Raw genomic sequence first — 13,093 nt, forward strand, 5'->3', positions numbered from 1 at the left:
TTTTTTTTTTTTTTTTTTTTTTAATAGGAAACTTGTAATTTTATTAACGAAAATAAATTTAGTACATCATGAGTAATAACTGACTCAATTAGCAATGAATTAGCTTCTATCCAGGTTACAAAAGGCATGTTTAGCCAAAATATGTGTTGCCTTATTACCTTGACGCCTCACATGGGATACTTGAGCTACTCTAAAATCCTAGAGCTGATGATGTACCCTAGCTAAAATATTTGAGATAATCATATGTGATGTGCATAAACCTAATAAGAGAGCATCAAACACGATCTTGGAGTCACATTCAAGGATCATTTCCCTTGTATCAACATCCCAAGGTCCATAGCTAGTGGCTGTTGAACTTGTTTGCTTAAAGCTGCTACCACCCTACCTTCATGGTCTCGAATTACCACACCTACCCTAGCCTGGCCAGATTGACTAAAAACCGCTCCATTTTCATTTGTCTTGAAGAAGAAAGTGAATTTCTGAGAAAATTCTGGAGAGAATCTTTGAGAGAATATGATGTATTGAAAAATGAATATTCCTCACCGAATAGATTACAGGTGATTAGGACTCTTATACAATTAATCATATCATAACTGCCTCTAACAGAATTTAGGCGCTAAAACAGTAGCTTAACAGGATTCCTAATGACCAATAGATTAGAGACATGTGTGCTTAAATGTAATTAACTGAGCTACTAACATTCTACTAAGCTACACAGTTTTAATTGATGCTCTAATCCCTAAACTACAAGTCGTATCTGCTCTTCCTTGTGACAGATTGAACTTGGGCTTGCTGGTTGCTAGACTTGCTCTACTCGGGCTTGCTGGACTTGATTTGTTCTGCTTCTGAAGCCTCAGATAGCTTTACATGTCTATAGACTAAATATAGGAGGAACGTGGTTTTATTATTTTTACATGTCTATAGACTAAATATAGGAGGAACCAACCTAATAACTTGCCTATTATATAGTAAAAATGTAGCAAAATTTGTATTATGCGACAATTAAGAATATGTTGGAATTATTTAAAGGTCTACATTCTGAACCAAAAAAAAAAAAAAAAAAAAAATCATTGAGTGATTAAGGTTGTGTTTGGTAACAATTTTTGTTTTCTATTTTCAAAAACTTGTTTTTGGGAATATAAAGAAAAAAAATTCTTGTATTTTTTGAAATAAAAAACATGTTTGGTTAGTTGAAAAAAAAAAATTTTGAAAAAAAAATAGAAAATACTAAAATATGTTATTACTAAGATTTGAACTCTAATGCTAACTCATGAAATAATTAAGACAGATTTATTAAATTAAATACGTATTTTCATTGATTTTTGAAAATTAGAAACTGAAAACAGCTTTACTGTTTTCAGTTTCTTTACAAATTGAGTTTTGAGAACAATTTTTATTTTCTGTTCTTTTTGAGTTACCAAACAAGTTTTTTAGTCTCAAAAATAAAAAATTGTTTTTAGAAACAGAAAATAAGAGGAAAAAACAGTTACCAAACCTATCCTAAATTTCTTCTATATGAATTAATTTTTACTATGAACCTAATAATGGTATAATAAATAATAGGGTAAATTCCACAAACCTACCCTGAGGTTTGTGGAAATACCAATGAGCTCCATGACATTCTAAAACCTACCAATTTAGTCCTTAAAAGACAATTTTGTCCTAACTTTCTTTCTCTTTCTCTAATCTGTCTCCGTTCCTCTCGCCTTCTCTCTTCTCTTTCTCTATCTCTCAGATCTCTCTCTCAAAAATCACTGTTTGGCTCCTTTCCAATACCTGTTTCACCATTCCTTTCTTTTCTTATAAATTCTTTTTTTACTCTGTTAAAACCAACACAAAATTATTCAACACCAAAACCCCATCTCTAATCTAACCCAGAAACATACCCTATAAAACCAACAAAATTCAACACATTTACACAAACCATTCACCACCAAAAACTCATTTTTAATCAAACCCAGAAACCTACTCTACAAACCAACAGAAATCAACACATTTAAACAAAACATTCACCACCAAGAACCCATTTTTAAATCAAACCCAGAAACATCCACTAACTTTTCAAGAAACCAATACATATACACATGATAAAATTACTGAACAATCATCTATAAAATTGTAAGATTTATTTATGTCAGCTCAGACAAAAAAAAAACTTCTCTTTCTATTCGGTGAGGTCCGATTCGGAGATTGTGGATCGAGCATATTCGGCGATTCAGCATGCGATGTCTCGGCTTAAGGATAAGTTTCAGCATGTTTTGATTCAGAACACCATTCCTCTTGACGCTGAGAGACTGTACGGCTCGATTCGTTGGAGTAGCCTTTCGTTCCTGGTCAACGATGTCGAAATTATTGCCGGAGAAGATGGTATGAGTGTGGTGGTCAGTGACTTTTCTAGTGGCTGTGGGTGATATGGGTTTGTTGGGCGGTGGGTTTTGAGAGAGATCTGAGAAAGAAAGAGAGAAGAGAGAAGGGGAGAGGAACGGAGAGAGAGAGAGAAGCAAGATGAGGAAGATTGGTATTATCACTGAAGGGTAGGGATAAAATTGTCTTTTAAGGACTAAATTGAAAGGTTTTAGAATGCTGTGGACCTCATTGGTATTTCCACAAACCTCAGGGTAGGTTTGTGGAATTTACCCTAAATAATAATTAGTCTTTTACTAACTTTAGACTAACCGTACGGTTTTAATAAAGTTAAATTGCTTACCCTGTGAGTACAGAGACCTATAACGATTAACAAGTACGAACTTTAATATGTAATAACATGAAATAGCTAAAAAGCCTTAGTAGTGGGGCATAGGTCGTATAACTATGGCAATTGGCTGTTTGGTGTCCATGTGGGCTTCTACTATGGATGTTCTTCTCACTTTGATTCTCATATATCAGCTATTTCAAATTTTTTTTTCACATCTACTTTGTATGTGTTAAAATATAGACATTTTAAAAGTGGGGATATTTTCACATCAAAATTGTGGAGTTATATATATATGTGTGTGTGTAAAATAATGGTATAAATGAGGATGAAAGAATATTTAGCTAGTTATTTATACTATGATATTGGGTGCTCCCTACGCAATGGGTTCAACCTCTTTGAGACAATCATTGACTTATCCTGTCAGCAAGTTGGAGATTCTAATTACACATCACCCCACAGTTCCAATTTTTATGATAGACGAGAAAATAACAAGTTGAAAACTTCTACTTTGAAAGACTATAGACAACAAGAAAGAAACTAACCTGGAGCCATGTATCCAAAGGTGCTTGCAAGTGAAGTTCAATTGGAAGAATCAAGCTTCAAAAGCTTAGTGGTGCCAAAATTAGAGATGTGAGCCTCATATTCTAGATCCAATAGAATATTCTTGCTTGATATATCATGGTGAATTATAGGAGGCAAGCAATCATGGTGCATATAAGATAAAGCATTCGCCGCATCTTTGATGATGTTGGCCTCTTATTCCACTCAAATGCTTTTTACTCCTTCCTCACTATTTAGTAACTTCACCAAGCTTCCTCCTTCCAAGAACTCATATACCAAAAGTGAGTGTTGTGGATGTAAACGAAAACCTTACAACTTCTCGATGTTTTGATGTCTTATTTCTGTTAAGGCATGAATCTGGCTCATGAAGGTTTTGTGATTGTTAGTCTCGCCATCATGTAGTGGGTGAAGTTTCTTAACAGCAACAACTTGACCTGTTGGCAAATTAGTTTTGTAAACACTTCCATATCCTCCTACTCCAATACAATATTTGGAATCGGATTCAACTGTAGCTTTAATTATGTTTTCATATACCATTTTCCCATCATAGCTCCAAATAGCAAAAAAATTATCATTTTGTGCTTCTTTTGGCTTGTCTTCTATTTTCCTCACTCTTTGACAGAGTAATAAATCTAAAAAAATAAATTCTTAGTTGTGAAATAGCAAAAAAAGAAAAGAATTTACAATGTAGAAGATCCCACCACAAATGGGTTTCTGAAAAAATTGTGTAGAATGAGAGAATGTATGCTCTCTATCTATAGTGGTTGAAAGGATGAGTCTCACTCTAAATTGATCTCATTGAAGATAAGTAGTAGATTCTAATTGGTATAAAGTTAAAGAGTCTCTCTAAAACTTATTACTTGTAGATAACTATCTTTATTTTTATTTATTTTAATAGAGATAATTATCAACTATTATCATTCCAATTTAATTAGGATATTTATCTCAATCTTATGGGGCCAAATGAGTGACCTGTGGCAAGTTTTAATTTGCCAATATGATAACATCTAGGATGACACATATCAACACTTGATTTATTTAATTTAATGACATAAAAATTTAAAATTTGACACTAAATTTTGATGTGGCATTTTGTAATTGGCTTGATTAATATTTTGCCTGGATTTTTTTTTTTTTGAGGAAGTATATTTTGCCTGGATAATTACTTCAAACTTACACAAATTAATTTTATCCTAAGAAACTTCACGCATAACATGAGTGTTTCTCGTACGTGCACGGCCTGGACTTAGCTTTTGACCCCATTGACTCATAGTACATGCTATATAAGTAGGCATATCGCATGAACAATTAAACCCTGAATTTAACCTCGACGCTAGTACGGTACACATATGGCTTTGGGCCAGACGGCCAGTTACTAACGACAACACCTTTTGCACCCCAAACCGTGAAATCATATGGTTGCATATAGTACACTAGATAATTGCTTTGGGTTCGTGGACTGAGAAAAGTGGCAAAAGATAGCAGGTATAGTTAGTAGCCGAAGTTCTTCAAAGAGATCACAATCTCAAATGAAGCTTTGAATCCTCTCTTCCCGGAGAAATTATCCAATACAGCAAGAGAAAAGAAGACAAGAAATTGAGCAAAACAAATGATGCAACAGAAGCACATGTAAAAATGTATTTTTATTTTTCTTGTTTTGAGATCATGTAAAAATGTACTTAATTAGAGATTACCTAAGGGAGTTTCTCGCAATATTGAGGGTAAGGGGTGGATCTACTTGTTATTTATTTGAATTTATTTATTTTTTATTTTATATATACCTTAAAAAAAATATTTTTAAAATTAATATAGGTTGTTGACCCTTCTAGAAAAAAATCTTGACCACTGTAAAAAAAAGTGAACATCCCAAGATAAAAATTTGAGCCCATTAAAAATAAAAGCTTCACAACACTTTTACAAATAAATCCTAAGTGGCTGATTCAAAAAAAAAAAAAAAAAAAAAAAAAAAAAACACTACTAAGTGGTAGGTTATTACTAACGGTTACTAGTGGCCAAAAAGGTAATTTTAGTTGTATGTTCAAATTAGGTGTCTGTTTGATAATAGCTTATTTAGCTAAAACTGTAACTTTTTGCTGAAAGTACTGTAAATAAAGCTAAAAGCCTAAAAAGTAATTGAAATAGTACAGTTGAATTCATGAATAGTACCAAAAATAAGCTAAATAGTCAAAAAAGTTGGTTTTTTATGCCAATGCCAAACGCACACTAGAACTAGTAACAATTTACCATTTAGGATTTGTGGTGAAAATGTTGTGGACATACCACTTGTCAAAAATTGCCCCAAAAAAATACAAATTAGCCCAAAAGCCCAATTCAAATATTTAATTGTGATTTTCAAAATTGTGTTTCAAAGGCAAATTTTAAAATTGATATATATATATATTCTAAAAAAATGTACATTTTCAAATCATTAGTCTGTTAGTGCTTACTTTAGTCTTTAACGGAATTTGTTGAAGTTATGTATCATATGCACTAACGTAATACCTAAATACTTTATTGAACATGATTAATGAAGTGATTGAATGCTTAAGTTAAATATATTGAATGAACTTATAGTTTACGCTTTATTTTTTTGCTAGCACTATGAACAATTTTTTTAAAAGGAAATCACTTATATTGCAATATTCATCTTTTAAGAAAATTCGTATTGCACTTGAAAAATCTTTTAGATCTTAGGCTATGAGAAAATGTCTAATCTTTTCATCCTAATGATAAGAAGAGCATGTTTACAAAGAGGTTCTTGTCAACCTCTTGGCCATGATTTCCCTAAAAAAGAAATTAGTGGAGCATTGTGTCGATTTAATCCTAGTTATTTTTGCAATCTATTGTAATGAAAATATTGAGTTGATAGATTATTGCAATTAAGTTATCATTGCAATAACTTGATATAAATTATTTTACAATTTATAACAATGACAAACACAAAATTGGAACATATCAATTACTTGATATTAATTATTTTATAATATATTACAATAACAAATATAAAGTAATTATCTATTACAACAAAGATATTGTTGCAATCATTTGAACCAAATTATTTTTATCAATTATTTACAATTTAGTGTAATAAGTTTCGTAAAGTAATAGCCTATTAATACAAGATATTTGAAGAAATAAATTGTTTTCATTTTTTTTTTTTTTACTTCATGCACTTCTTCCCTCATTAGGGTCCTACTTTTAGTCAAAGTTGGAACATTGGTAATCAGTTGGCAAAGTGCAACTCTCTCTCTCTCTCTCTCTCTCTCTCTCTCTCTCTCTCTCTCTCTCTCTCTCTCTCTCTCTCTCTCTCTCTATATATATATATATATATATATATATATATACACAGATAATTCATTAAGAGGATTATTGGAAGTTATGGTCTTCTCGCTCAGGTTTGGTCTCGAAATGGGCGTTCACATTTGAAGCATTTGAATTTCATTTGGTTGAGTCCTAAATGATCCCTTAGCATACACGAATTCCTTTTCTTTATTTTAATAAAGTATACACTAATTCTAAGTCCTAATTCCCATAAAATAAAAACAAAAATTCTAAGTCCTAATTGAAAGGAAAAATTTTCTCTTAACAGCCACAACTAACAGGACTATGATTGTTTCATTGATGAATTCACCTTTGTTTGTTTTTTTTTTTTTTTTTTTTACATAAATAAGACTAGATTTGAAACTTTTGGCCTTCTTCTCAACCTTTAATGTTTGTTTTGTATCCAAAAAAAAAAAAAAAGTTTGTTTGTTTAGTTAATAAACTAAATTACTTTTAACTGCTTGTATGTTTTTGCTAAGAAAATAAAATACAGACAAAGATTAATAGAGAGAAGGAAATAATTATTAAAAAAAAAAAAGAAAAAAGAAAAAAAGAAAAGACAAACACTACCAGTAATTGCATTAGCAGCGGACTGCATTTTGTATTCTCCTTGTTCCGTCATTTGAGTTATAAATTAATTAATTACAAATGCCTAATTAGTAATTACATTCTTTATAACAAAATATATATTCGAGGCTTTCGAGCTTATAATTTATAAATGGAGCGTTACCTTAGGAGTCGATCGCTTCCTCTCTTTTTTTTCTCACATTATTATAAAGCCTTTACCTAGGGCTCAATTACACTCCCATTGTATATCTGTATCTTTTTTTTTTTTTGAGAAACTATTTGTATCTGATACTACATTATTAAGAATTTTTATTTCTAAAGTCCATTTCTCTAAGTCCCAATAAGATGGGAACAAATTTCTAAAGTCCATTAAGTTCCATTTAAAAGAAATCATAAATTAACAATAAAATAAAAGATCAAAATCTATTATCTAGTAGGTTTGATTGAATATGGTAGAATTGGTTATTATTAGACTTATACTGTAAGGGAGAACCTACTTGTTCCATCAAATCATGTATGGAACCTGAAAGTTACTAATTGTTACTGATAGAATTTGAATCCATCTTTTTCTTTATTTTTTAACAAATTGTTACTGATAGGATTTGAATCCATCTTTTTCTCTCCCTCTCTCTCTCTTTTTTAACAAATTGTTACTAATAGGATTTGAATTCATCTTTCTCTCTTTTTTTAACAGATTACTACTAATAGGATTTGCATCTAGAATATACATGTCCTTTATGAAATTATGTATTTTTTATATATGATGCAAGGGCTGATTTAACTTTTAGAGTTGATTCTTACAAAGTCCACATTAGCATCAATAAATCATAAGTTCACAACTCAAATAATACAGAATTAGTTTTACCTTTTCAAATCACCCCCCATTCAACAGTCACCTAACCATGCAAAGACAATGTCATATTATTCTAAATATAAACAATAGCATGATCAGCATCAATCTAACTTAGCATGATGCAAGATAGCCATGTAGAATTATTCTAAATATAAGCAATAATATTACTTAGCCATGTGGAATTTTGCTAAATATAACTATCTAGAGATTATATATAAATACAAACATTAGCATCAAAAAAACAAAAGAAAAAAAAAAAAAAAAACATATCTACTAGCTAGCAAAAATAGCCTTCCCAAAAAAAAAAAAAAAAAACGATGGCGCTAACTGCTACTAGCACAGCCACCATCAGCACTTTACTAATCTCCCTCTTCTTCCTCCCCAAAATTTATTCTTCTGAATTCACCCATATACGTTTTGCAAAAGCAGACGTGGATCTTTTGGAATTTCCTCTAAATTTAGAATTCTTTGAAGCTGAATTCTTTTTGTATGGCGCTTTGGGTTATGGCTTAGATAAAGTTGCTCCAAATCTAACCAAGGGAGGCCCAACACCCCTTGGTGCTAAAAAGGCAAATTTAGATCATTTTACCCAAGATGTTATCCTGCAATTTGCTTACCAAGAAGTTGGACACTTGAGGTTTCTCTTTTAATTTCTTTTGGGTTTAATGGCTAATGGGTTACTGTTAGTTTGATTGATAACTATTTTCGGCCTCAAATAAGGGAATTGGGTTTGAATACCACCTATTTTGAATAGAAGCACATTGATATCTTAACATAATGATAAACAACTATCATAATTATCATAATGTAGATACTATAGATTTTAAATCCTATCATAGCTATAAATTTTAAAAAACAATTGTCATGGTACTTTTTTGATAATCAAAGTTATCATGGTACTAACTACTAAATTCTTGATGCAGGGCCATTCAAAAAGTCGTTAAAGGATTTCCAAGACCATTATTAGATTTAAGTAAAGAATCATTTGCAAAAACAGTTGATGCTGCAATAGGGAAAAAGTTGTCCCCACCTTTTGATCCTTATTACAGTGGAGTTCACTTCCTCCTTGCATCTTACCTTATTCCTTATGTTGGACTTACTGGCTATGTTGGAACAATTCCAAAACTCAAAGCCCCTAGTTCTAGAAGGGTAATCAAGATTTAAACTTGATCCATAGTAATGTTCTACAAAATAGATAGTATCAATAATCTATTGCTTCTATGCGCATGTGTGTGTATATATATATACACAGTTATATACTACCATTTTTTTTTGAAGAATAAACTATTTTTTTATGCTAAGAAATGATAAAGGTTTTGTTTTTTTTTTTTTTGGAGGATACAGTAATACTTATCTTTAAATATGCTTATAATATATTACATAAATAAAGTACTACTACAAAATGGCTTAATCTTTGTAGTAGTAGCCTAGGATTATAAGGACTGAAACTCTAACACACACAACTAATGTGGCATAAACATCACTTTTTTTTTTTTTTAGGAAACAGTAATACTTATTAGAACACACAAACAGTAATAAAGCTTGACAAATGAAATTTGTAATTCTTTTAATGGTCCATAATCAAGTTATACTTCATATAACTCTCCTAATAATTTTTTTATTATATTAAAATTTTAAAAATCCTATCATTGAATAATATATGTTTTCTATATTTTTAACGTACAAGCCATTGAATAATATATGTTTTCTATATTTTTAACGTACAAGCCAAATTTGGTATCAACTAGATATAATTTACTTTTTAATTAGCAGTATCATTTTTTTTCAAACTATTTTTGAAGTTAAAAAAAAAAATTGAATTTTAAGCATTTCATAAATGAGATGATAATTAATCTCTGATCATCTTTATGTTTTGCATACATATAAGATAAAAAGAGACAATGTAATTCAAGTTATTAAACAGTGGATTTTTCAAAATTTACATTTAATATATATAGTTATTGAGTAGTGTAACGTTGATAAAAGTTACACCAAATTTAATGTAAACCCAACCCTTTTTATTATTTGAGAAGTAGATCGATAGAGCATGGAAACAAGAGTACATTCACAACACTTACTTTAATATTATAATAAATTACTACTTGTCCAAAAATTATCGAACCATTATTCTAACAATGTGGACTTGTATATGTTCAGCTTGTTGCAGGCCTTTTAGGCGTGGAATCAGGCCAAGATGCTGTTATTCGAGCATACCTATATGAGCATGCAAAGGAGATAGTGTCACCATATGGAATAACTGTGGGAGAGTTTACAAATCGCTTTTCAGAACTAAGAGATAGGCTTGGACATCAAGGTCACAAAGATGAAGGCCTTGTGGTTCCTATACCTGAAGGTGCTGAGGGAAAGATCAATGGAAACGTGCTTGCTGGAAATATAGACTCTGTTGCATTTGACAGGACCGCGGAAGAGATATTGAGGATTGTGTATGGCTCTGGTGATGAGAAAAAACCCGGTGGATTCTATCCAAAAGGAGGCAATGGTCGCATTGCCAAATCTCATCTAAATTAATTAGATGCACACAACTTTATTACAAGAAACCAAGCTTCGGTGTTTTCTAGTTCATTGTTTAAGCTATGTGCCCGTTGCATTTATAATGAATAAAACCACGTTCCTCCTATGTTTTGTTTATAGACAAATAAACTAACCACTCATTTCGTTTGTATTTAGTCTATATATAGCCAACTAAACTAACCATCACCCGTTATGTTTCTTTCTAAAAATGATTAAAAAGTGCCGTGTAGTAGTATATCATATGTATAATATGAAATATATCATTGATTCTATAGATAATCTATATATATATATATATATATATATATATATAAAACCGAAACCTTTGCTGGCACCACAATTTTCCACGTCAGTATAATATTTAAAAAATAAAAAATAAATAAAAATTATAACTTCTCAAAACCCTAGCAACCTTATCCCTCTCTCAAGTTAAGAAATATAAAGCCACGGTTTCTGCAAACTCTCTCTCTCTCTAGACGTAGGAAGCCCTAAAGCATTCAAGATCTACAAAACCCTAGCAACCTTACCCCTCTCTCTCAAGTTAAGAAATATAAAATCACGGTTTCTGTAAACTCTCTCTCTCCAGACGTAGGAAGCCCTAAAGCATTCAAGATCTACAATGCACGGTATAGATTTTAGCTTATAAAGTTCAGCTTTTGTAAGGTTAGTTTTGTTTATATATTAATTAATACATAGTACTTTGTTCACCATTGAATACTCATCTATATATATATATAAAACCGAAACCTTTGCTGGCACCACAATTTTCCACCAAAATTCTAACTGCGCTATCATAAAATACTATTATTAGTATGAATTTTATGGAGTTATGGTGTTCAAGAATTAAACCAAAATTCTTTTAAATTATCTATAATATTTTGTCCTCTGAAAATTTTATCTCTTTGATTTTATTATATTGTGTTTCTTAAGTTATAGAGAGATTTTCTTTGATTTCTGCAAACTCTCTCTCTCTCTCCAGATGTAAGAAGCCCTAAACGCACGGTATAGCATTCAAGATCTACAACTCACGGTATAGATTTTAGATTATAAAGTTCAGCTTTTGTAAGGTTAGTTTATTTATATATTTAGTCCTTACGTTTAGGTTTAGGTTTTAAGAGATTTATATATTACTACTATGTGGCTAAATTTCCCGTAACATCAGTTTTATGTTTTTAACCAAATACATCAGGAAAGCAAGAGAAGGCGCATAAATATTTAGTCCTTACGTTTAGGTTTAGGTTTTAAGAGATTTATATATTACTACTATGTGGCTGAATTTCCCGTGACAACAGTTTTATGTTTTTTTTTTTTTTTAATTTGTTTTATGTAAGGTTAGTTTGTTTACATCAGTTCTTTATCTCAAAGATAAGGCTTTTATTTCTACCGCAAGAACTATTTAGGTATGTATCCCTTGCAAGCACACATGAACTTAAATTGTCTTTTAATATATGCATGCTTTATTATTTTCTAATAGTTTTTCCGTGCATCGCACGGGTTAGCGACTAGTTAAATTAAACTAGAATCTAGCACATGTCCCATGAATGGATCCAAACATATGTGTTGGGAGACCACAATTTGACTCTATACAACTACTCTAAAAACAAGATCGCAAGGTGTGATGTCGAATGCCATAAAAGATTTGAGTGTGTCTTCCTCATCACCAATTAGTTTTGAGGTGGAATCGCATAGCTCACGGTCCGACAAATTGTATCAGAGCCAAGGTCATGGGTTCGAGTCACGGGAGTGTCATTGTGAGGGAGGGATTGTTGGGGAGACCACAATTTGACTCCCTACAATCACTCTAAAAATAGGCCCACGTGGCGTGATGTCGAATGCCATAAAAGATTTAAGTGTGTTTTTCTCATCACTAATTGGTTTTAAGGTAGAGTGGCATAGCTCATGGTTCGGCAATATGATATTCCTAACATATGATATTCAGAATATTCAGCTAAAAAAAAAAAAAAAAACAGATGATATTAAGAACATTAATATATTTTACAATTTTCATATGCTTGGACCAACTTCAAGTGATGTTAAGAACATTGATATATTTTTATTACTAATAATGGTGCTCCTATGACCTTGGTCAATTCTTTTCCCTGGCAAAGCTTGCATATACAATGGAAGTTAATGAGAAGTGTCATGTTTTTAGTTTTGGAGTGTTGACTTTAGAAATAATTATAGGAAAGCATCTGAGAGATCATATCTCATCTCTGTCATCACCAACATTTACAACAGGTTTCTCAAGAACATTCAACTGGGAAACCACCTTTCCCAAATACATTACACACAATCACATTAGGAGAATTGGTGAAGTAGTTGATCTCAGAGGCTTAACTGTATAATAACTTGATTTGTTTGTGTTCCCATTGCCGTCCCTCTACTTCTTTACATACATCCCCTCCTAATAATATGTTTGATTGGCAAGAATGTATTGTGTTTGATCGGCAAAAATATATATATCGAAATGCAAAGTTGAGAATTTCATTAATAAAACCAAAAAGAGTTTTTAATTATTTGAATCCTTAACAAGTATATTCAATTCATTACTCAAAGAGTGTTTT

The 13,093-nt window shown here is 31.2% G+C and overlaps 1 protein-coding gene across 1 annotated transcript; it reads left to right on the plus strand.

Annotated features, from left to right (window-relative positions):
• The first annotated feature begins 8,314 nt into the window (after window positions 1–8,314).
• LOC115950735 (desiccation-related protein PCC13-62-like) lies at window positions 8,315–10,559 on the plus strand. Its single transcript, XM_031067970.1, has 3 exons — window positions 8,315–8,634; window positions 8,921–9,146; window positions 10,155–10,559. The coding sequence occupies exons 1-3, from the start codon at window positions 8,315–8,317 to the stop codon at window positions 10,524–10,526; spliced, it is 918 nt and encodes a 305-aa protein (XP_030923830.1). The 3' UTR covers window positions 10,527–10,559.
• The last annotated feature ends 2,534 nt before the right edge of the window (window positions 10,560–13,093 follow it).

This window comes from Quercus lobata, chromosome 6, assembly GCF_001633185.2.
Source record: "Quercus lobata isolate SW786 chromosome 6, ValleyOak3.0 Primary Assembly, whole genome shotgun sequence".
In the NCBI taxonomy this organism is placed as follows: domain Eukaryota; kingdom Viridiplantae; phylum Streptophyta; class Magnoliopsida; order Fagales; family Fagaceae; genus Quercus; species Quercus lobata.